The sequence below is a fragment of the Myxine glutinosa genome, chromosome 3, assembly GCF_964187855.1.
Source record: "Myxine glutinosa chromosome 3, kmMyxGlut1.1, whole genome shotgun sequence".
NCBI classification, from domain to species: domain Eukaryota; kingdom Metazoa; phylum Chordata; class Myxini; order Myxiniformes; family Myxinidae; genus Myxine; species Myxine glutinosa.
This window is the reverse complement of record NC_136263.1, coordinates 144,305,298-144,331,635: the sequence shown is the minus strand read 5'-3', so window position 1 is coordinate 144,331,635 and position 26,338 is coordinate 144,305,298. Positions and strand designations below refer to the sequence as shown.

At 45.2% G+C, this 26,338-nt stretch overlaps 1 protein-coding gene across 1 annotated transcript in view; it reads right to left on the bottom strand.

Moving 5' to 3' along the window:
- LOC144891231 (extracellular calcium-sensing receptor-like) overlaps positions 1–26,338 on the bottom strand; it is a 126,606-nt gene that overhangs the window by 30,558 nt on the left and 69,710 nt on the right. Inside the window, exon 8 of the mRNA XM_078773620.1 lies at positions 5,635–6,009. Within this exon, the coding sequence (XP_078629746.1) occupies positions 5,635–6,009 (375 nt within the window). The remainder of the gene's footprint in view (positions 1–5,634; positions 6,010–26,338) is intronic.

Below are 26,338 nucleotides of genomic sequence, written 5' to 3'. Positions count from 1 at the left end.
GGGGGAAGAGTGGACCCCCATCACGAATACCCGGGGCGGGTAGTGTAAGTGTTAGGTAGAGGGTACAGGTAAATTGTGGTTGGATATTGGCATCTGTGGTGCGGGTGAGAGAATGGTATTTGGATGGGTGCATTAGTGTTGTGGAAATGGCTGGGCGTGTAGCCTGTTAGTGTGTGTAGTTGGTTTGGGCACTCCACCACTGTGAGGATGTCGGCCAGGTGAGGCCGCAGGTGGGCTCTGGGAGCCGGTAGAGTTGTTGTGGATGGGGCCCGAGGATCCGGAGGACGGACCCGGGTTGCCCAGTGCCAGAGGGCACCAAGGGGTGACAGAGCCAGGAGGGGCCTTCCCCAGTTAGTTAGGTTAGGGTGAGGAGCTAGGTAAGCTCGGGTGGCAACTGCAGTGGTGGAGGTGTGCAGGTGGGTAGACCTGCTTGGAGAGCTACACGTCACAGCCCAGAAATTGTGCAAGGGCACCGGGAGATGAATCGGGGGAGTGAGACCCCAAATTGAGAAGCACCACAGTTTGGTCAATGGGAATTGGTTTTTAGAACCCATAGAGTAAGTTGGCCAATGGATTGGCAGGGAAAGACCCCGGGTAGTGTAAAGAGTGTTAAAGTCATTTAGAGGATAGTTAGGATTGAAGTCTCTTCGCACCATCTACATTCACTCACCTGAGGTGACAGGTACTCCACACCATGCCATGTTTTGTTAGTTTATTGTGCAGATGTTTGGAATGTGAGACGCATCATGACGTGGGTGTGACATTGTGCTTGATGTTCCATCTCTTCCTCCTTATGAGGATTGATGATGAATTGGTGATGGCAAATTTTGGATAGGGGGGATTGGAGACGAATTTGGTGTAGAAGGGAAAGATGGGGAAGACAAGACGTAGTGACGAATTTGTAAAGGTGTAAATTGTTGTAAATATGGGGTAAGGGCAAGGGTAGTGTAGGTGACAGGGGGGGGGGGGGGGGTGACGTATGGTAGGGACGAGTTTTTCTCACTTTGCTCTCCGTACGCACTTCACCCTGCATTGCCTTTATTGACGTGTACCCTTGTGACCTTACCCCTCGCTCATTTGTCTTCCCCCCTTTTGTCTCCCACTTGAGGACCTGTGCGCCATTGGGCGCTGAGGGGAGCGTGCGTGAGGTGGCCATTGTGCGCACGAGATTCTCAGAACCAGCATGCATTGCGTTGATGTACCACTTTATGGACCGCTGTTCTGCGGCCAAGTACCACTTGATGGACCCCAGGTTCTGGGGCAGGGCACCTCTGTTGGAGACCGGCCATAGTGGCCAGGGAATCTTGCTTGCGGACCTCGGTAAGGTGGCACCTATGCCAAACAGGTGGACCACCCTTAGTTGGCCCCTGAGGCCCTAAATAAAAAATGAACACAAGTTGTGCTTTTTATTATTTCCAAGTAGGCCGCATGAAGCCAGAAGACGTCGGGAAGAACATCAGCCCAGCAGAAAAAGAGAAGACCACCACCAGTTGTTTTGTTGTGTTTATTATGAACAGTGGTGACTGTGCACCGAGTGGTGCTTTTGGTGCATTGTGGTGCTTTTGGTGCTTTTGGGTGCTTTGGTGGTATTGGTACTGGTGCATCGATGCAATGCGTGCTGTCTCCTCCCTCCCAACAGGAATTTCTTTTTCTTGTTCCCTAAAAAAGGAAAAAAAACACAGGTCCTGGGTTGCGTTGTAAATAAGAAATAACGTCACTGTAAATAATGCTCCCCACCGTAAATGTATAGTTTGAGAACAATTCCATAATTCGGTTAGCTGTGGGCTTGAGTCTGTTAGACAGGGTGCAATGCAATAGGGGGACATACTTATTTGTGTTTTAAAATCGTCACACTCAGGGTCAGGTTAAAAGTAGAGGGAACTACACCTACGTGTCACACTAAATTAAAGTTGTAGGCCCGGGACGGACCTGAAGAAAGGAGGGTGCAGTGTAACGAATTTGGAAAGTGTAAAGAATGTGAGAACTGGTTTGCTGTGTTTTAACTGACCCTCGTAGAGTAAATAAGGTCGAAGGACGTCCCCCTAGTTAATTCCATGAAACTTACACACAGGCCACGATATATCTTTTTAAATAGCTTATTTCCTTATTCTATGTAGGCTAAATATGTGTTTCCCACGAGATTGACTCTGCATTGCATCGAACGAAATAAGCGTAGGCCCCTTTCAATTTCCCCAATCATCTCCGCTCTCCAAAGTTCCTTTCAAAAGCGGTGCGAGTGGTGTTCAATCCCGCAAGCCGCCATTGCCCATGTGCTAATCTCGGAGAAGAGGGGGATAGGAGCCGCCAACTCATGGGCGTGGCACGTCGTCATGATCAAAGGGGGAATCGGACAGCCCTAACAGCCAACCAGCACCGCGGTGAGCGACCCGGTAGGCGTGCCCTCGCAGCCGGCGGCTTGATTCCGACCCGAGTAATAAAAGCGACTGGAAGGGACTGCTTCGGCAGATGAGATGAGAGATGAGCTGTGAGATGAGAGATGAGCTGTGAGATGAGAGATGAGAGACGCTCCAAAAAGGAGAGGTACTTGGAGATGAAACAAGCTTTGGAGAGACGCGCTGAGAGGAGGGAGACGGCTCCACCAGAAGGAGAGGAGCAGGTGTGACCGAGCCAGCGCGTGACGTCCACAGCATCAGCAGCGTCGACGCGACCGAGGGTTTTCCCGTCAAAAACGCGAAGAGTGGGAGCTGCTACCTCCAGCCCTGCCGGTTGCAGGGACCTGACCCTGCCTCCCTCTCCAGCAACCCACCTCCGCCATTCCTGCCTGCAATTTCCCCCGTGTAAGTGTGAACGTCGTCTGTCTTAATCGTTGTCCTGGGGTTAAGTAAACTGCATAGATAAGCTAACGATTCACTGTGTGACTGCTTCTTCCATCCATTGCTTGTAAATAACTTTGATCGCTCCTTCTTTTTGCTTGTGTGTATAATAAATCCTGTTATTCCTCCGAACTCTGTCTTCTTCTCTCTTCCTTCTCTTTCGGTCGCTTTAGAGGTTTACATATTGAATATCTGTGGCACGATTTGGTCAACGTTGGGGGAGTCGGGCTAATCGGGGATCCTTTAACGGTCGCGGTTGACCATCCGCTCGGCCCAAAGTAACATCTTGTCCGCGACCCATAACAATATATATACATACATATATATACATATACATATATATATATATATATATATATATATATATATATATATATATATGTATGTATATATATATATATATATATATACAGTCACAGTGAAAAAGTAAGTACACCCCATGCAAAGTTTTGACTTTTTCAACATATTTCAACATACAGCTATTTGATCTTCATTTCAACAATATTGATGTTGGAACCCATCTGTGGATCGGTCCCATCGGTCGATGGGTCTGACCCATCTGTGGATGCATGAGAAATGACGATGGGTCTGCGCCATCTGCGGATGTGTTGTTCACCTTGAAGGAATGTGTATGCATCAATGGTGGATGAGTATGTTTATTTGAACGTAAAAATAAGCAATTGATGTCATAAATGTTTATAAAGCAGTCCGTGACATGTGGTTTGTCGATAACCGTTTGTCGATAAGATAAAAATAAGATTATATTTTTAGGTTCAAATAAACATACTCATCCACCATTGATGCATACACATTCCTTCAAGGTGAACAACACATCCGCAGATGGCGCAGACCCATCGGCCGATGGGACCGATCCACAGATGGGTTCCAACATTGATAGATAAAGGTGATATAATATAGCAAATATCATGAAACATTTACATTTTGTAGTCCATTGTGTAAATTAAATAAACATAAATGCAAATTTCGCATGTGGAAAAAGTAAGTAGACCCCTACATTCATCACTACTTCAAATACCTAAAATTAGAATCAGCTGCACCAGCTCAGGTGAAAATGATTAGAACATCGTTGGAGAGGATCTTGGAGGAACCTGTCTTATTTAAACCTCAGACATTTAGTTTGGTTTGCTCCTTGTTGTTGAAGTGTGCGGCGTCACCATCCCTAGATCAAAATAGCTCTCTGAGGCCTTCAGAAAGAAGGTTATAGATGCCTACGCGTCTGGGAAGGGATTTAAAAAGGTCTTCAAACAATTTGAAATCAATCATTCGACTGTCCGGAAGATCATCTACAAGTGGAGAAGATTCCAAACAACTGCCAACTTGTTCCGGCCAGGCCGCCCCAGCAAGTTCAGCCCGAGAGCAGACCGCAAGATGCTGAAATAAGTCTATAAGAACCCCAGAATGACATCACGGGACCTACAGGTAGCTCTTGCCACTGTTGATGTCAAAGTGCACGAGTCTCCCATTAGAAACAGGCTGCACAAATTTGATCTACATGGGAGGTGTGCCAGGAGGAAACCTTTGCTGTCCAGAAGGAACATCAGGGCGAGACTAAAGTTTGCCAATGAACACCTAGGCAAAGACCAGCACTTCTGGAACAATGTGCTCTGGACAGATGAGTCAAAGGTAGAGCTATTTGGCCACAGTACCAGAAGACATGTTTGGCGAAAACCAAAGACAGCATTTGACCACAAGAACCTGATACCAACTGTAAAGCATGGTGGTGGAAATATTATGGTTTGGGGCAGCTTTGCTGCATCAGGGCCTGGGCAGCTCACCATCATATACTCCACTATGAATTCTTCATTGTGCCAGAAGGTGCTTGAGGATAATGTGAGGCCATCTGTCGGAGAGTTGAAGCTCAACCGAAGGTGGACCTTTTAACATGACAATGACCTTAAACATACCAGTAAATCCACCAAGGAATGGCTGAAAATAAAGAAATGGAGGGTTCTGGAATAGCCAAGTCAAAGCCCGGATCTAAATCCCATCGAGATGATGTGGGGGGATTTGAAACGAGCTGTGCATGCAAGAAACCCCTCAAACATCGCACAGCTGAAATAATTCTGCATGGAGGAGTGGGAAGACATTTCTCCCAGTCGATGTCAGAGACTGGTAGACAGTTATAAGAAACGCCGACCTGAGGTTGTTTCTGCCAAAGGGGGCAATACCACCTATTAGAGCCAAGGGTGTACTTACTTTTTCCACATGCGAAATTTGCATTTATGGTTATTTAAATTATACAATGGACTACATAATGTAAATGTTTTATGATATTTGTTATATTATATCACCTTTATCTTTCAATATTGTTGAAATGAAGATCAAATAGCTGTTTGTTGAAATATGTTGAAAAAGTTAAAACTTTACATGGGGTGTACTTACTTTTTCACGTGATTGTATATATAGTAATTTACATAGCAACACAACTTCTATGTACCCTAGTCTTATACTATCACTATCCACAACCACCATTTTCCAAACATTGTTATCTTAATGTAGCTTTTTCCCCCCTTTCTTTCTCCTTAAAAAAAAAAATTGAAGTTATTCTTCACCACTTGCTTCTCTCCTCTTTTCGGTGGTTGTTTTGTAATGATCCTGTTCCTGTTTGTCCACATGCAAAGACATTGCCGAGAAGACAAACAGGACAACAATAGGTAGAAGTGTCTTATTGGGCCAACATGTCAAAGCAATGATTAACTGGTATTTATCAACCACTGGTACAATTTGTCATTATCAACTTCATCTGTAATTTATTTCAAAACAATCGTAATATACTCACCAAGTATTTTAAATATCATGTTTAGCGGACAGAGAACAGAAAGTGTGAGGAAGGCAAAGCATAAGGGCCTTTGAAAATGACAAGCAATTTCTGTCTGTCCTATAAAAAGTGTGCTGCTGATAAAGCAACAAACCAGTGTAACTAACAGAAGTACATTGGACTCAGGGTTTGATAACCTCAGTGTGGGCATCTTGTAATGTTTGAACAAGATGGCTGCTACTCCCACAACCAACGCAACTCCAAGCACACCAAATGCTAGTAGTGTGAGTGCCAGTGGATCAGACAAATGAAGATATTCTTCTGGCATTGGGATGCAAGCATCCCTTTCTGTATTTGACCAAAATGATTCTGGACATTGGGTGCATTCTTCAGAATCTGAGATGAAAACATGCAACTTTGCTTTAAAAAACGGATCCAGCCGTGTCTACTTGAGGTTTCACCGATGGGATTAAACCAAAGACAGCACGTTGCACTTCACACACATATTGCACGTCTACAGGGTGAATCACAAGTCTCAGGACACGGTTTTAGCTGCTTATACAAGATTTGTTTATATCATGTATTTATCCTGTTTTTTTTTCTTCCAGATAATAAAATATACATTAAACCAATATGGCAGACACACCAGTCCATTTACAGTGGATGAGAGGATGGTAGCAGTGGTGTGGTACCACGAGAGGAGAAGCACAAGGAAGACGATGAAACAGGTGCAGGAAGACTTTGAGGAGCGTTTTAGAAATCCAGCACCATCAAAATCAAACTTCATTTTGAGGGAGAAAGACATTTCAGACTGGAAGTGTACTCGACAGCAAGCGCAGCGGCCGACCAAAAATTGGTGATTTGGGAATTCAAAACATTAAAATATCCGTTCTCAGATATCCGAAAAAAATCATTGCAGAAACGTTCTGCAGAGTTGAGTGTTTCGTATTCATCGTTACGTCGCACAATGACAGAAGATTTTCACATGAAACCACATAAACCAACTGTCATTTGTGAATTGTCAGATGCAGATCATGAAAACAGGTCGACAGCTTGTGACAGATTGCTGCAGCATTTCAGTACAATTCCTAAAATATCAAAGGTTATGTTTTTATAAACTGTTTACCTGAGTTCATCTCTCAGCAATGTTTACTTTTGGAGTAATGTTAATCCACATCATTCTGAAGAAGTGCAAGACCATCCATCACGTGCTATGGTTTGGGTGGTGTTATCGACCCACCGCCCCATTGGTCCTTACTTTTTTGATGCGTCGGTCAACCAGCAGTCATATCTGCATATGTTGGAGAATTACCTCACACCTGAACCTGAACGACATGGACTAGCTCATGAGATTTATTTCCCGCAGGATATGGGGCACCTGTGCATCATGCATGTGTGGAATGAAATTATCTTGATCAAATGTTTCCTAACCGTTGGATTTGCAGGTCTTCGTCAGCAGTCCTGACCTGACCACTTGTGACAATGCTCTGTGGGGATACCTCAAAGCTAAGGTTGCAGAACATGGCATCTGTTGATGAACTGAAACAATGCATTCAGGAAGCATTTGGCACCATAACACATGGTATGTTGCGTTGGTTTTCACACCGCACGTGGGGATATATTATCTTGTGCCATGACAACAGCGGACGTCACATTGATGCACTTGTTGTCTAAGGAGGACTTTGTAATTGTTGTATTACTGTAATATGTTATTACTCCTGGGGATTATGGCTCACCCTGGTAGATGGTATAAACAAATCTTGTATAAGCAGCTAAAACCATGTCCTGGGACTTATCACTCACCCTGTAGAGGAAATGTTCATAAAATGAGGGAACAACAGTGCAGAACCAACACTAGAAAGCATCTGAAAATGCAAAGCCCGGACAGACACACAGAAATGATTGCAAAAGCCCAACTCCCGCTAAGCGGGGACTTGCTAACCGGACAAAATGCTTTCTCAACTAGATGATATTCATAGAATACTTACCCCGCACAGTCAACTTGGTGCAAGCCAGCTCTTCTGTTTTTTTAGGGTTCTTTTTTCTTTTATCCAATATGGCTGCCAGACCACGTGACTGATGACATCAGAGATTTACATTCTCAAATAATTGTTGCGTAGATCACACTCAATAAATTTCAAACTGATCTGACTAAGCGTTGTACTTGTCGAATTATGACTCAAAATGAAGGCACCGATGACATCATTAACATACTTATTCCTCATGGGAGGTACTTGACAACGCATCGTTTCAATTTTTTTCCCATGAAGCGTTGTCGGAGATAGAGAGGTGCAACACTTTTCAGTTTTTCCAACAAGGTGCCCATACCACGTGGCCTATTACATCATAATTATTAAAAATTATACAGGATGAGGCGCTCCTATTGTGAAAATTATGTGTCAATTGGACCAACGCTTGCTGAGAAAATGTATTAAAAAAATGCATAAATGTACATACTCCCCTCGACCGCACGCAACCAATCGCTTTACCGTGCTTTTGGCTTCGCGAGCACAGGGTAATGCGAACCATTAACAGCTCGAACAGACCTACCCAGAGAATCTGTTCAGGCCAATACGGTCAACCAATTCAAATCAGCCCGGGAAAGATGATGGAAGGACCACCCACTCAAGTATATGTCAAGCCAACGAAGGATTGATTTCATTTTCATTTTTCTAATTCATTTTCTCGGCAACCGTGTGTCTGATCGACACAAATTTTTCATCGTAGTATGCGTCTATTCATGTATAATTTTTCAGTGAATTTTATTGACGTCATAGGTCACGTGGTACGGGCACAATCTTGGAAAAACTGACAAAATTTGGACCTCTATATCTCTGAAAGCGCTCCATGAAAAAAATTGAAACGTGGCTCATTGTAAACGCGGTGGCAGGGTTCTGTCCTGTCTGCAACACTCTTCCTTCTTTTTATCAATGACGTTTCTTCTACAAATAAGCAAATGCACTTCTCGACATTACATTCCTCCATGTTTTCCCATGTGCCTCATCTTCCCTCACTCGATCTACATCTCGTTTGATCACAACCACCTCTTTAAATTCGGATTTGGACAAGATTTCCCAGTGGGGCAAATGTAATCAAGTTAACGTTAATGCTTCTAAAACTCAATTTCTACCCGTCTCTCTCTCTCTCTCTCTCTCTCTCTCTCTCTCTCTCTCTCTCTTTTCAATGCCCTCGTGTCAGCAAGACTTAAACTAGAGTTTTGTTTCTATAAGGATGCAAACAATCTTGATGAATTCACCAATACCTGGTGTCATGAAGGGTTGTGTGAGGTTCGTGAGAACCAACTGGTAATATTTTTGTAGGTTGTATAAAGTTAATGTTTTATTTTGGCAAATTGTGTGCTGTGATACTTCTGTAACCTTTTCGTTTCATTGTTTTTTCATGTAGTTATGATTGGTGTAAAGATATAAATACATTTTTTTGTATTATTTTGATAATAAAAGGACTTCAAAAGTCAAAAAAGTCTCTCTCTCTCTCTCTCTCTCTCTCTCTCTCGCGCCCCCTGCAGGCCATTTGTGGTGGGTGTGGCGTCATGGCGGCTGTGAGCAACTGCTCTGTGTTGTAGTGAGTTCTTTGTGAGTTTTCCTCCTCTCCTGCCCTCCCCTGCCCCCCCCTCCCTCTCCTTCCTATCCTGTGTACTTTGGCATTTTGTTTTCATCCGTTCTACACCTTTGTCTTCGAGAGAGAGAGGATTGAGAGCGGGCCCATTTTGGGTGCGGCCTACTGGCTTCGACGGCGTTTTGTAAGCCATTTTTGTGCTTATAATGCACGTTTATTACTTACTTTAGTTCGATTATTTAGGTTTGATACCTTCTTGTCCGGTTCGGACAAGTGGGGGGTGTTGAATTCGCTGGTATGGCGAATGCACGCTCTCGGTTAGAGGCGTTCGATAGCCTAACGAGGAAGCATGCATTTGTGTGTGTTCCACCAGAAGGAGTCCTCACTGAGGATGTGGTACTCGCAGTGGGGAAAATAATCAGGTGCGAGCATGTCAGAGCTGCCTCACGAATGAATAAAAAAGTTGTTATTTTCCTGTCCGAAGAAAACTTTGTTCACGACGTCATGAGTGCAGGTTTAACCACAGAAGGTGGTGTTTTTATGTTAGCGTCCCCCATGGATACTCCAGCGATGAAAATCGTTGTATCAAACGTACCACCATTTATATCAAACGACAAACTAATGTCAGTCCTTTCTCGTTATGGAACAGCTGTGTCGAGAATGTCCATGATCCCTCTGAAGAGCCGAGACGAGAGGATAAAACACGTTATGAGTTTCCGTCGCCAAGTTTACATGGTACTTCCCGATCGTGGTGATGATACAGGGTTAAATATTTCATTTAAAGTAAAATCCGACGATCGGGAGTATCAAATGTACGCCTCGTCAGCCTCACTAACGTGCTTTCACTGTGGAGCCTTTGGTCACGTTAAACGTTTTTGTCCCAAGGTTTCGTGTTCAAAGTCTGGGGAAAATGGCCACGCATACACCGATTGTAAAAATGATAATACTCGTGTTCCTATTAAACCGACTGGAGTTAATCCTGTGAGTTTACCGGTTCCTGCTGTTCCCTCCTGCAGTGAGACGAACAACAGCAACATCGATGCGCATATCCCGAGTCTAGAAAACGATCGCACTTCACTTCCTGTCACAGAAACCGAAGCGACCCCAACTCGCACAACCTTTGCTGCGATTCCCTCATGTAGTGAAGGAATGGAGGAGGACCCTATTATTGGTTCTAAAAAACGAAGGGCGTCGGTTGATAATTTTTCTACCAGTAATCCAAAAAAGGTGGTATTGGAGAAGGCCAGTGTAGCTGAACACACACCTCAATGTGTTCCTAATGCTTCCATCGGGTTTGAAAAAAAGGATGGTGAATCGGGTGCTGCAATTGAGGATAATATGTCTGAAAGTTTGTGTACAAACTCTGTGGACGCAAATTGCTATATGGGTGAAATAAGTTGCAACGCTGAATACGTTGATAAACCCTCGAACGAACCATTACGATCATTGACATCAGTCACTGTGAACGAGCAGACAGTGACTGACTCATCCCTCTGCAGTGCTGCTCTACCGATGCAGATTCAAAACTGTGTCACCGAGTCGCTCATCGATTCGGTAGATTGTGCTCCACAAGAGGATGAAACCGAGGCTTCAACTTCTGACGAGCACAAATATCACCATGGCATCGTGGATTGCACAGTGGAGCTCTCCAGCGAATCCCCAGAGATACTGACAATTTCCATAGTGACCACGGAGGCCGACATCCTCGATCCTGGAGGGACCTTGTCAGACTTGTCGGAATCTGATGAGGATGAGGAGGTGCCTGAGTTGTCTCAGTCTCAGTTGAGTCAGCCAATGATATCTCCTCAACTCGTACTCTCCTTTCTGAATGAAACCTATAGACAGCGAAATGTAGTTATCAGGGATACATTTCCTGATTTAGGTTCATTTATTCAATCAGCAAAGGAAATAACAAGAAAGGGCAAAGAATTTCCACTAACAAGGTCACAATTTCACCGACTCAGGAAATTTATTACAAAAGCCAGTCTTGAGATTTCGCAACACCCAATCAAACCTTTTGATAAGGAATGAAGCAAATTACCTTTGGCACCTTGAACATTAACGGTGGAGGTGCAAACCCAAACCGCCAAGCTCAAGTGCAAAGTTTGTTTCGGCGCAAAAATGTCGATGTACTTTTACTGCAGGAAACGCACATCACCCAAAATGTAGAATATGATTGGTGTCGCGTTTTTGGGGGACAGTGCTTTTTTAGCAACCTGTCTTCCCTTTCGGCAGGTGTTGCTTTCGTACTTCGACCAGGGCTAGTACCTGAGTCAATCCTCTTCCAGGAGATCATTAAAGGCCGATTCAGCTCTCTTGAACTGGAGGTTAATAATTTCCATTTCACATTATTCAATGTGTACGCACCAAGTGAGAGCACAGAACGGAAAGCTTTCTTTGCGTCTGTGATTAATCACCTGCAGACAGTTGATCTAAACCAATGTGTGTGTATCGGGGGTGATTTTAACTGTACCTTTGAACCTGTAATGGACAGGAACTCGGCAGAACCTCATCCCGAATCATGTATTGATTTATCCCTTTTCCTTTCTCGGGTGGGTTTGCTAGATGTATGGAGGGTACTTTTCCCCAATGAACCTCAGTTCACCTGGAGCCGCATCACCAGAGGAAGTGTCCGTTGCGAGACTCGACCGATGGTATATAAACTCACCTTTTAGAAACGCTATAGTCTCTCCAGATTATTTTCCGTCAATATTCTCAGACCATCATTTAGTAACCATGGGGTTTCTTTTTCCTCAGTCAATAAATAAAAGTGCATACTGGAAATTTAATACCAGTCTTCTAGAAGATGGTCTATTTAAAGAAGCCTTCCAAGTTTTCTGGGCTAATCAAATCCAAAGAAAGCCCTCTTTTTCTTCAGTTAATCTTTGGTGGGACAATACGAAAGCCCAGATTCGGGTGTTTTGTCAACAGTTTAGAGCAAACATTACAAATGGTAAGAATATAACAATGACTTGTTTGGAAGCTGACATTGTACAGCTCGAAGGTAAACTTGCTAAAAATAATAATGCAAGAAACTTCCAGTTATTACTAGAAAAGAAGACTCAGCTGAGAGAGTTAATCCAGGAGAAAGCAGCAGGGTTGTTGCTCAGACTAAGGGTTAAGAACTTAAAGGTTTTAGATACCCCTAGTAAAGCTTTTTTTCGTCTGGACTCTGTCAGTAAAGCACCCAAGAACATTTTTTCTGTAATTAATCCTGGCGGAGCTGTCGTTGTAAATCCCAGAGACAGACGGTTATGTGTTCAGGACTTCTTTTCCAAACTGTTTTCAAAACAGGTTGTTTGTGATGAAACAATGAGACTTTTAACCTCTCACCTATCCTCGTTAACCGAGTCCCAGCGGCTGGATATGGACTCGCCAATTACGCTCGAGGAGTTAACGCAAGCCCTGGCTGGAATGGACTCGGGAAGAGCCCCTGGAATCGATGGTCTGCCGGCTGAATTTTATGTGGAATTTTGGGAACTATTAGGTCCAGAACTGATGCATGTTCTTGAATCATCACTGACTCATGGAGAATTGCCTTTAAGTTTGAGAAGAGCGGTGATGTCCCTTCTTCCAAAGGCTGGTGATTTGCGACAAATGAAGAATTGGAGACCTGTTTCTCTACTATGCACTGATTATAAAATCCTTTCAAAAGTTCTGGCGAATCGAGCTAAAAGGGTAATTTGTGATTTGGTTCACCCTGATCAGAGTTATTGTATTCCAGGTAGATCTATGTATGATAACATATTTTTCATTAGAGATCTCATAGATGGCAACTGTGTGCAGAATGACTTTGGTATAATTTTTCTTGATTTAGAAAAGGCTTTTGATAGCATCGATCATGTCTTTTTGAATCATGTGCTTGAAGCCTGTGGATTTGGAGATAATTTCAGAACTTATATTGCTTTATTGTACAACAATATATTCAGTTTAGTTAAGGTGAACAATGAGCTTTGTTCTCCCATACAGGTTCAAAGGGGGGTAAGGCAAGGTTGCCCCGTCTCCGGCTTACTGTTCACCCTTGTAATGGAATCACTTCTCGTGTTACTAAGGAATAACGTTTCTGGAATGAGTATATCTCCTGATCATCCTCCAGTTGTCGTATCGGCGTATGCTGATGATGTTGCAATCATTGTTAAAAACAATAACGACATTGCAGCTCTGGCTAAGTGCCTACATTTGTTTGGTTTAGCTTCCTCGTTGAAGTGCAACTGGGAAAAGAGCAAAGCGCTATGGGTTCCCTCTGTCAGGGACAGTGCATCTAGAATGGCGCAAGACCCGCCAATACACCTTCCTGCAAGTTTAAAGTGGGTGGATGGAGGTGTTCGCTATCTTGGAGTGTTCCTTGGATCCCCACAGTACAGCCAGAAAAACTGGGAAGGTGTCGCTGAATGCGTAAAAAAGAGATTGAGTAGATGGAGGAGAGCCTTGCCTCACCTTTCGTATAAGGGCCGAGTTTTGGTAGTCAAGAACCTCGTCGCCTCCTTCTTGTGGCACAGATTCATCTGCCTGCAACCACCAGAAGGCTTGGTGAAGGAAGTGCAAAGGCAACTGTTGGAGTTCTTTTGGGGAGGGCATCACTGGTTACGGCCAAATGTTGTATGCCGTCCATTGGCTGAAGGTGGCCAGAGTATGGTCGACATCAGGAGCCGCATAATGGCCTTTCGGCTATGCACTGTGCAAAAACTTTTGGTGAAAGAACAATTACCAAACCATGTTTTGGCCACCCACATTTTGCGGCAAGCTGGCGGTCTGGGATATGGCCGCGAATGTTTCTTGGTCCTGCTTCAACAAGTTGACACATCTCCTCTTCCTGTTTTTTATCAGAGTGTGTTGAATGCTTGGCAGAACCTCACAGTGTGCCGTCAAGAAGACAACTACGACATCCATATGTTTGCACAAGAGCCTTTGTTCTGCAATCGGCTTTTCCCAAACATACCCAAAAGTAGGGACCTCTGCCAGCATTTCATAATTGCCGGCATCACAAAAGTATGGCACCTCCGGCAAGTTTCAGGTTGCGGGTGGAAATCAGCTCGAGAAGTAGCCGAGCTAGCAGGAATTCGGTCCGAAAGAGTGACTGCAAAAGTGTTGAGAGAGGTGATACGAATAGGGGTACGGCTGAGAGTATGCTGGTCCCACGAGCTCAAACCATTGCATGATGAGTGGATTTTTCCTGGGTTACTGGTGCACTTCAAGTTGGAAGACTTACCCCCGGTTAGCATGGGGATAAGCCCCTTTCAAGAGACTAGCAGTAAAGAGCTATACAAGTCATGTGTCAAGTTACTGCTGGGGGATACGCCGCTAAATGGAGTAATCCGGTGGAAGAGACTGTTGCCTGTGGGACCCCCCTCTGAACCTGTATGGAACTCCATGTATAGCAAGCTCATAAGTAAAAGATCTGGTGATCTCCAATGGAGACTGATCCACTGGATAGTCCCCTCCAATAAGTTAATCAACCATTTCTCTCCTACATCCACATGTTGGCCATTCTGCATATGTACGGAGGACGTGTTCCACGCCTTCATTAATTGTGTGAGATTGGTTCCTTTGTTTCGGTGGTTTAATCTTGTGGCACACAGAATGAAGGTTGTTTTCTCGTTGCGTTCTTTTATTTTCGGCTTTAATGCCAAGTCAAGCAAGGAAAATATGTTAATGAGGTTTCTTGTCGCAACAGCCAAGCTGGCAATATATCTCTCAAGAAGGGAGAAATTGAACGGTAAACCTGCCGGGGAATGCAATGTAATGTTGTTTTTCAATGCCCTCGTGTCAGCAAGACTTAAACTAGAGTTTTGTTTCTATAAGGATGCAAACAATCTTGATGAATTCACCAATACTTGGTGTCATGAAGGGTTGTGTGAGGTTCGTGAGAACCAACTGGTAATATTTTTGTAGGTTGTATAAAGTTAATGTTTTATTTTGGCAAATTGTGTGCCGTGATACTTCTGTAACCTTTTCGTTTCATTGCTTTTTCATGTATTTATGATTGGTGTAAAGATATAAATACATTTTTTTGTATTATTTTGATAATAAAAGGACTTCAAAAGTCTCTCTGTCTGTCTCTCTCTCTCTGTCTGTCTCTCTCTCTTTCTCTCTTTCTTTGTCTCTCTCTCTCTCTCTCTCCTCCCACTTTGCACAGCTGCCGCTCGCTTAGCACGCACGTGCGAGCGCCAGGTCTGTTGCTCAATCACTGGCGGTACGTGCTGTGTCTCGTGTTGCTTTTTCCTTTCTTCCTACCTTTTGGTCCTTTCTGCTGTCCGAGTGTCGGTGTCCCTTTCTATCGTCTTGTCTACTGAGCGAGAGAGGGAGAGACAGCGCGGTTAAAGTTATCCGCTTTAGGTGGTTAACGGGATTTATTTATTTATTTCCCAGTTATTGTTGTTGTTTTTTTTTTTCATTTATTTAGGCTTTATAAACCTTTGTACCATTTATTGGTTATTTTTTTCGTTTAGTTACTTCAAATGGCTAGCAAGAATAGTCGAAGTAATGCCGGTCGTGACGCCGATGAGGGGTTAACAGATGAACACGGCATGTGTTTTGTCCCACCGGAAGATGTCTCGCTGGAGGAGACGCACCTCGCAATCGGAGGATTGATCGGTTGTGAGAACATCCGGGCAGCGTCCCGAATGCACCACAAGGTGGTTGTTTTCGTTTCACGTGTCCGTTTCGCGCGCATCGTCGTGCAGAACGGACTCACCTTGGGTAATGACCAGTTTGTTCCGGTTTCGCCATGGAACACTCCGGCCTCGAAGGTAATACTATCAAACGTTCTACCGACGCTGTCTAATGAGGAAATTCTTCAGAAGCTCGGTCAGTACGGTACTGTGGTGTCGAGAATTATCCAAGCCTCCATTCGCACCACAGACGGGAAGCTTAAGCATATCGAAACGTTTAGACGGTTTTGTTATGTTGTTTTGAAGGATGGTTTGACGCAATTGAATGTCTCTCTCGTTTTTAAGTCGTCAAAACGTGAGCACAGGATTTTTGCGGCAACAGAGAGGTTGATTTGTTACGGGTGTGGTGTACATGGACACACCAGGCAGTATTGTCCTGATGGGGAGAAAACGTATGCCACAGCAGCCGGACCAGCTCCCCCCGTGACCATTACGGAGGATGCTGTAGATGATTCGCCTTCAGTGCGGGAATCTACGTCGGACCATCAAGGTATGGCTAAGAGTGGTGCTGATGAGACCCATACGGATGTGCTTCGTGTAAACGATGAGTCATCCAGTACAGCTGGCCATCGTGCAACCGATGAGTCAGCAAATGTAAGGGAGAAGCCTCTACCTGTAGAGGGAATGATTTGTGAGGAGCAGCAGATTGTAGATGCGGCGTCTCGGAAAAATTTGAAACGGTCACTTGTAAGTGCGAGGAATGAGGACAAAGGTGTTAAAGTGTTGGTGGTGCAGACAGGAAGCAGTTTAAACGATTCAGACAGTCCTTCACATGAAGATCAGCAAGGTGGTGAAACTATGGCTGACATGATACCACCTGCTCAGGATGAAGGGGAACTTTTTCCTGAAGGTTGTAAATCAACCTGCGAAACCGAACAGCCTACTGATGACCATATCAATTCTAATGGGGAATGCAAAATACCCATTACTACTAATAACGACTCCTCCCCCCCCATTGCAATGATGCATGAGGATAAAGAGGATGAAGAACCTAAGGTAGATGGGGATGGAACAGGTGTTTCTGTACAGGTTCAGGAGGAACTCGTTACTAGCGTCACAGAGGGAATTCTAACTACAGAGACACTGATTGGCCATGAGGAACCAGTGGCAATGGTTGACAGCCCCCCCCCCCCCCCCTCAGGAGGAAGAGCAGCCTTTGGAGATCTCAAAAGAAAATATTGTCAGATTTTTGAAGGAAACTTTCAGACAAAGGCATGTACGAATTAAGGATCATTTTCCTAATATCCAGGCCTTCCTTGCAGCCGCAAAACCTTTGCTGCAAAGGAGTGAGCATGTGGAAATCTCCGAACCTGACTTTCAGCGGCTGAGGAAATCCATCACGAAGGCAAACGAGGAATTAATTGAGGAAGAGGACTTCACCCCCCAGAAGAATCAACCATGGAACTAAATGTTGTATCCTTAAATATAAGTGGGGGTCGTGCCCCCTTACGGAGGGTGCAAACCATTCAAGCGGTTGGAAAAGAAAAGGCTGACATTATTCTCTTACAAGAGACCCACGCTACTAGTGCTCAAGTAGCCGATTGGGGGAAACTTTTTAAAGGGCAATGGTGGCTAAGTGGGTTCCCTACACCTCGGGCCGGTGTTGCCATTTGCCTAAGTCACAAGATTTGTGCTCAACAGGTTTCATTTAAAGAAATCTATAAAGGGCATTTGATCTCCGTAGATTTTCTTTATAATACCCAAAAGATTATAGTAGTGAATGTTTATGCACCGTGTGACCCAATGGAGAGGAAAATTTTCTTTTCCACTCTGCGGGATTTTGTAAAAACTCTGGACCCAACAGCCTTTATCTGTATCGCGGGAGATTTTAATTGCACAATTTGTCCGTCGATTGATAGGAATGGTCATGAGCCTCATGTTGCCTCTACGAAAGCTCTAGAGGACACCATCAACATCTTTCGGTTTAAGGATGTGTGGAGATCACAACACCCACTCTCACGCTGTTATACATGGTGTAGATGCAATGATGGTATTATGTCAACTAGGGCATGCCCGTACTATATATATATCTAAAATTATATCCCCCCCCTCTATTTACATGAAATGGTTTGGTCCATTCGCAAAGCCAAAGCGAACGGCTTGCGAGTACGGTGACAACCCCCCCCCCCTCTATTTACATGAAATGGTTTGGTCCAAAGCGAACGGCTTGAAATGGTTTGGTCCAAAGCGAACGGCTTGCGAGTACGGTGACAATCCCCCCCCCTCTATTTACATGAAATGGTTTGGTCCAAAGCGAACGGCTTGCGAGTACGGTGACAATCCCGCCCCCCCCCTCTATTTACATGAAATGGTTTGGTCCAAAGCGAACGGCTTGCGGAGTATGGTAAAGAAATCGCCATAGCGTGCACAAACGCGCAGGAAAGCGAAAGAATCGCAAATTAGTTTTAATTAGTTTTAAAACATAGTTTAACGCCAACATAGCGGCAACATAGTTTGCCAACGTGAAATAAATGAATACGCTCTCAAATGTGCCGTCCGAGGCAGAGTCTGTTCGGCACGTTCGGCACACGTGATAGCTCGCTGCTCTCTGATTGGTTGAATCGTTTTTTGGACATAGCTCGGTAACTACTTCTCCGATTAATATGAAACCTTGAAAAGGCACATCCTCAGGTCCCCAGCAATATACCTGGCAAGTTTAAAGTATATCGGACCCGTGGTTGTCGAGAAACAGCGGTCACAGACACACAGACATACACACAGACATACACACAGACATACACACAGACATACAGAGATTACTGGAATTATAGATAGATGGCAAGGCTGGACAGATTCTATGTGAACAAGCCAATGTTGAATGTGGTGTCTGTCTCCAAAATTTTACCAACTGGATTCACAGACCACAGTTTAATCTCAATGTCCTTTAAGTTACCCTTTCCACCCGGTGGTCGTGCTTACTGGTCTTTGAATACTCGTCTCTTAGGCTGCTGGGCCATAGAGGTTCACGGTTCACGTTTCACGTTTCACGGTTCACGTTCACGTGAACAATCGGACCCTGGGCCATAGGATTTCACGCTTGGCTGTTCACGTGTTGCGCGCCAGTACTGCTTTGGCCGAGTAACCGTCAACATGGACTCTTCGGATGAAGAAGATTGCCTCATTCTGCTTCTACTAAGACGGAAGAAGAGAAAAAGGCACAGAATTTGGAGCCGAGAGCACTTCCTTCTGAGAGAAACCCGTGGTGAATTCCACCGAACATTCCGTTATCTGCTTGACAATCCCGATGAAGAACTGTTTTTCAATTATACCAGGATGTCATACAGGACTTACGATGCCTTGAAGACCCTCGTCCTGGAACATCTACAGCCAGGTCAAACAAACTGGAGAAAATCGATCGAAGCAGAACAAAAGCTCATCATTATTCTCAGGTTGGTACCTATTAATTTGGATAATGTGGTGTTGGTCGTGATGATCTAGGCTAGGGTAATTTGTCTAGTAGTCTAGCGAGTCTACTTTTGAAAACGTTCAGATTGGGTGGTGAGACCTCTCTTCTCTTGCGCTTACAAAGTTATATTTGTTTTCATTAAATTCAATCTATAGATTTGTGTTGTCATAAACTCAGTCTTAATTTTTTTTCCAAAAGACCGACATAAAAATAATCAGGTCGACCGAGATCTCTGTGTTCACGCATAGAAAAAGTGTGCATGTTCATTCCGCCTTTCACGCGTGAAACGTGACATGTGAAACGTGAAACATGAAAGGCGTTCTATGGCCCAGAGCAAGTCATACTACGTTTGTCCACTTTTCTTTACACGCGTGAACCGTGAAACGTGAACCGTGAACCTCTATGGCCCAGCAGCCTTACATGACAAGGAATTTAATGAGGCATTTCACGTCGTGTGGGAGAAAATTCGCTCCTCCAGATCTGAGTATGATAGTCTCCGGCTGTGGTGGGACATTGCAAAATCCCAAATTAAGAATTTCTGTCAACAATATAGTGCATACACCACCAAAATCCAATCAATATCAATCGATCAGTTAAAATCTGAAATTATATCGTTAGAACAGAATGTTGACGAGGTTGGGAGAGGTGCACGTGACCAACTAATATGGGCAAAGAAAGCAGTGCTGGAGGAAGTGGTACGGCAACGGGCGATGGGTGCCTTGGTCCGAATGTGAATGAGCTATTTAACTCTGGACATGCCAAACAAAGAGTTCTTTAAGTTAGAGTCTTCCCTCAAAAGGTCACAACAAATTCATACTTTACTCACTCCCAATGGGTCGCTGGTGACCTCCCAGCAGGCGATCAGGTGTACTCTGAAAGGGTTCTATTCTAACTTGTACTCTCCTCAGAACGTGGACAATGAGGTGATACGAGAGTTAACTGCTGGGCTTCCGAGTGTCGAGGAGGATGAGCGATGCATGCTCGATTCCCCAATTTCGGCTGATGAACTTGAAGCAGCTGTGCGGAGCCTGAAAGATGGGAAAGCTTCTGGAATAGATGGCCTGCCCACAGAATTCTACAAGACCTTCTGGGCCCTTGTGGGACCTGACTTACTCGATGTACTCGATGAAAGCATACGTGTCGGAGAACTTCCAATGTCTTGTAGACGAGCAGTCGTTTGTTTGCTACCAAAAGCTGGGAATCTTCAACTGGTTGATAACTGGCGACCTGTCTCCTTATTGTGTGTTGATTACAAGATTTTCTCTAAAGTACTTGCTAATCGTATGAAGACTGTGATCAGTTCAGTTATACACCCGGACCAGACCTACTGTGTGCCTGGAAAATCTATTTATGATAATATTTTTTTGGTAAGAGATATTATTTCATGCAATAATTTCCTGCGTGACGATTTTGGATTGCTGTTTCTTGATCAAACTAAGGCCTTCGATCGTGTTGACCACAAGTACCTTTTTCTGTCCTGAAAGGAATGGGGTTTGGTGAAACTTTCACCTCTTATGTGAAACTTCTGTATACTAATACTCAATGTATGATGAAGATCAACAATAGGTTATGCTCTCCCTTTCCTTTCCAACGGGGTATTCGCCAAGGTTGCCCCCTCTCTGGGCTTTTATATATAGTCGCCCTTGAACCACTCCTTCGGTCTATTAGACAGCAAATACCTCAGGGAATGAGAAGCATAGAAGGGGCAGAATTTGTGCAGACGGCTTATGCTGATGATGTCTGTGTTTTGATTAGAAGCTCCAATGATGTCTGTGTTTTGATTAGAAGCTCCAATGATGTCTCTGCTTTACAACGTTGTATGCGAGATTTCTCTGCAGCCTCTTCCGGTGGGATCAATTGGAATAAAAGTACAGCATTATGGTGTGGCAAAGGCAATCTATCTTGTGTATCACCACCCTCACTCCCACACAACCTGGTCTGGAGAACGGACGGGGTTAAATATCTTGGAGTGCATATCGGTAATCGTGAAACAGAAATGAAAAATTGGGAAGGAGTGTTGGAACAAATTATGCACAGATTGAAAGCATGGGAAGGACTGCTGAGGTCCATCTCCTATCGAGGCCGTACCCTTGTCATAAACAATCTGGTTGCAACAAAATTATGGCACAGAATGATTGCTTTACAGCCATCAAACCAACTAATTATGGCTACTCAGCGAATGCTAGTAAACTTCTTTTGGAGTGGCTACCATTGGCTGAGGCCTGAGATATTGTACTACCCCCGGAAGGAAGGTGGCCAGGGCATTGTTGATATCTCTGGTCGGGTTGTGGCCTTTCGGCTGCAGTCTCTGCAGAGACTACTGTTCGCTGAACAGCTGCCCTGGCGGCCCTTTGCATTTTTTCTGTTACAACAGGCTGGTAGACTGAGATATGATCGGCAGCTTCTTTTGATAGACCTCGAGCATATAAATTTTGCATCTCTTCCGAGATTCTATCAGAGTTTATTGGACACTTGGAAAAGGTTTGACGTCCACCGCTTCCTTGAGGGCTATAATTGTCGAATGTTCCTTCAAGAACCCCTTTTCTTCAATAACTTTTTTCCTGGTATCCCTCATAGCCATGCCCTGATTAAAAAATTTATCCAAGGAGGGATTAACAAAGTATGTGATCTGAGAGATTCATATGGAGTTAAGTGGAAACCTGCTGGTTTGGTGGCAACCTCAGTTGGATCTCGGTCTGTCCGACTTGTAGACCAAGTTGTACGTATAGTCATTAGAAAATTTAGACAGCTAAACATCGGCTGGGAAGGTGTTGGTAACATTGAGGACTTTCGGTTAGGTTTCCCTGAAATCAAAGTGCTCCTTTCGTCTTCTCTTCAGCCGGAGATTGAACATATACCCCCCCTTTTCATCTTGTAACTAAGATTGGAATCCGTGATCTCTCTCGACAAAATAAGAATGTACCCCTCTCTGGGAGAACACGAGTAGCTTTGTGGTCAGAGCGGTTAGGGTCGGGGTCTCCGTCTACCCCCCTTTGGCCTCACATGTACACCTTACCAATACATGGTGTGTTAGCGGACATACAATGGAGGTTAGCACACTGGGCGCTTCCCTCCAATATTTTTGTCCACCGTATTAACAGCTCACTGTCGGAAACTTGTCCTTTCTGTGATCAGAAGGAGGATTTGTTTCATGCTTATGTACAGTGTCGTAGACTGACATCGCTTTTCTTGTTCCTTGAATATCTTTTTCACCAACTGTCCTACCCTTTCAATATGCATATGTTTATATTTGGTGTGTCTTTCAGGCCCACATGTAGAGATTTTTTTTTTTTTTTTTTTTTTTTTTTTTTTGTATACAAGGTCGAGGCTCGTGAAAGAGCGAACATTAATCACACAGAAAGACAAACCGACACATAAAACATATAACATAGGGAGCGGTAGACAAGATGGGGAGAGAGGGGGAAGGACACAAACACAACATTTGAGAGCAGGGACCGAGAGACATGGAGACATCGAGAGATCTGAGAGAGGGCGAGGGCTTTGGGGGGGGGCGTGGGAAGGGGGCGGTGGGAGAGGTATAAAACATATGGACACTGCCAGGACTTCCAGGAAAGAAGTTGGAATTTCAAACAAGGTGGATCTGGGGTGAATTAGCGGGGGTAGAAAAGATCAAGGTTTTGGATGGGGGAAGATAAGAGATGGTGGTGAACAGCTGTTTTAAAGACCTGGAGGGAGGAGTGGGATTGAAGGGAGTGAGGGAGTTTGTTCCAGAGGCGGGAGAAAAGAGGAATGAAAGAGTGAAGGTGAGCAGAGAGCCGAGATTTCGGCAGTTTAACCATCAGAGGGTTGCTGGCAGATCTTGTGCGACCTGTAGGAATATTTGGGGGACAGAGCACAGAGAGAGCTGGGGGTGCAAGGCCGGAGAGGAGTCGGTAGAAGACAGAAAGACCACCTACCTGCCTGCGGTGAGTGAGTGAAAGGCCCTCAGAGATAGCTTCATCGCGGGAGATTCCAATAATTCTGAAAGCTTTGGTTTCAACAGCGTGAAGCCGAGCTAGGTGTGAGGCAGGAGCACCGGCCCATAGGGGAGAACAGTATTCCATTGAGCTGCGGATGAAAGCCTTGTATGTGGTGAGGAGCTCAGGTGTGCCGAGGAAGGACTTCGCACGACGGAGGATGCCCAGTCGGCGACTGGCTTTGGAGGCCAGCTTGGAAATGTGGTTTTCCCAAGAAAGATCATGGCAGATAGTGAGACCCAAAATCTTGAGCGACAGAACTTCTTGGAGAGGATTGTTGAGAAAGTAGATGGGAGGGTTGTCCAGTCGATCTTTTCGGAGAGACATAGTAAGAGTGTGAGATTTGTCAGGATTGAAAGACATGTTCCACTTGTTTGACCAGTCTGTGATTTTGTCCAGGTCTTCAGAGAGTGAGGAGGCAGCAGACTGCCGATCTGAGGGAAGAGGAATGGAGCGGCAGAGAGTGGAGTCATCAGCAAAGAGATAGAGAGGATTTTCGAGAGAGTCAGAGAGATCATTGATGAAGACCAGAAAAAGCACGGGGCCCAGAACACTGCCTTGGGGAACTCCAGCCTGAACAGGAAGAGGAGATGAGAGAAACCCATTCAGGGCCACACGTTGACGACGACTAGAGAGGAAGTCCGCCAGCCATGCGTGGAGATTTCCATGGATACCAAAGGAGGAGAGTTTGGTGAGCAGAGCGGGGTGCCAGACCGTGTCGAAGGCACGTGATATGTCGAGGGAGACAGCTCTAATTTCCTGTTTGGCATTGAGGACCTCCATCCATTGTTGAGACAGCAGAAGCAGCATGTCCAGAGTAGAGTGACCTGGTCTGAAACCAAATTGATGATCAGAGATCAAGCCATTGGAGAAGAGGAAAGATTTCATATCCGAAGCAATGATGGATTCCATGACTTTGCTGATAATTGGGAGAAGGCTGATTGGTCTGTAGTTGCTAGGATCTGTTTTTGCACCTTTTTTGTGCAAAGCGGTGATGTTGGCTGATTTCCAAGCAGATGGCAGTTGACCTTGAGCAAAAGAGAGGGTGAAGAGAACAGAGAGAGGGTGAGATAGAGCAGCAGAGCAGGATTTTAGGACCCGTGGGCTGATGCCGTCGGGTCCAGTTGCAGAATCAGAGTCGAGGGTTGACAGAAACTTTTCCACCTTGTCAGGAGGAAAGGACACGGAGTCCAGGAGCAGCAGGGTACGACTGGGTATGGTGGGTACAGAGAGGGATGGGTTTGGGACACAAGATTTAGAGGCAAACACAGAGTTGAGGCATTCAGCTTTTTCACGTGCGGAGTCAGCTGTGTAGCCGTTTGAGGTAAGGGAGGGGATGGAGGGGGCACAAACACCAGAAACGGATTTGACCAGACGCCACCAGGATTTGGAAGAGGGAGACAGATAAGAGAGTTCGGTCTTGAGAATGGAGAGATATTGTTTCCTGGCTCTCCTGAGGGTGGACACACACTTGTTTCGGGCTTTGTGAAAGGAAATGAGATTTCCTTCCGTTGGATTTGCTTTCCAGGAGACGAAGGCAAGTTGTTTCTGGGCAACAGCCTCACCACAAGATTCCGTGTACCATGGACGGGAGGAAGGGTATGACAACTGAAGACGAGATGGGATAAATCTGTGCATGAGAGAGAGCAATTTACTTTGGAAGAATTCCCAGGATGAGTTGATGTCAGAGGTGGTAGAGATGGGAGACCAGTCCAGATGATTGATGGCTGCTTGAAGACCGTGCCAGTTGGCCTGAGTGAAATGCCAGACTCGTCGACGCTGAGCAGGCTCCCTGAGGATGGTCAGAGAGATGTCCACTTTAACAAGGACATGATCAGATGATCCGATCGGAGCAGAAGAAGAGCAGCAGACATTTTCAGGGAAGTTAGTCATAACCAAGTCCAGAAGAGAAGATGTTCCGTTGACTGAGATCCGGGTCGGGAAATTGACAGATTGTGTCAGTCCCAGTGAGTCGCAGAAGTCCTTTGCTGAGGAGCCATGGCTGGTGAGAGAGGTACCCACACCCAGCCAACTGGCATGATGACAGTTGAAATCACCACATATGAGGAAGAGAGAGTTGGGATGAGTAGATAGAAGTTGGTCCATATCATCAGACAGCGAGATGTAGATGGAGTCATCACTGTTTGGTGGACGGTACAACACACATATGAACAAGAGGTGGGAGCGAAAGGGAAGCCGTAGCCAGAGGTATTCCTGGGGGTGAGGTGGAGAGAGTGCAGTGCAGGGCGAGTGAGGAAGAGAGTTTTTGATAAAGATAGCAACCCCGCCTCCAGGACGAGGCTCAGGTCTATCATACCGGAGGAGGGAGTAGCCCGGGAGAGATACTATGGAATCAGAGACATCATAAAGGAGGAAAGTTTCTGTTAAGCAGATCACGTCTGGTTTGACAGAAGCAACCTGTATGGAGAGATCAGTTAAGTTTGAACGAAGGCCCCGGATGTTTGAGGTCCATACCGTTAATGAAGAGGAAGGGGGAGCATCAGATACAGAACAGGGGGGAGGAGGGGTAGGGTAAGATGTGGAAGAGGTAGGGAGAGCTGTTGAAGGTGTGTCAGAGATTTCAGAATAGCTCGGAGAAAGGGAAGGATGGGGTGGACAAAAGGTTTGATGGTGATTGGGTGAGCCACAATGAGGTGTTATTTGAGGAGGGGGAAGAGCGAGGCAGAAGGTTGGGGGAGATGGAGGTGAGAGTTTGAAGGGGGAAGAAGCGGGGAGGCCGCTTTGAGGAGGGGGAGTGAGAGGGGGGAAATTGAGAAGCAATGAGGGTGGGGAGATTTGAAGGGGAGGGGTGAGGGGGAAGTTTGGGAGGGAAGGGGCAAGGGGAGGGATTTGAAAGGGATGGGATATGGGGGAGATTTGGAGGGGAGGGTTGAGGCAGGAGTCTAGGAGGGGAGGGGCGAGGGGGCGTCTTGGCGGGGAGGGGTGAGGGGGTCGTTTAGGAGGGAGGGGGCAAGGGGGGAGATTTGAAAGGGATGGGTGATGGGGAAGATTTGGAGGGGAGGGGTGATGGGGAAGATTTGGAGGGGAGGGGTTATGGGAAAGATTTGGAGGGGAGGGGTGAGATTGGATTTTTG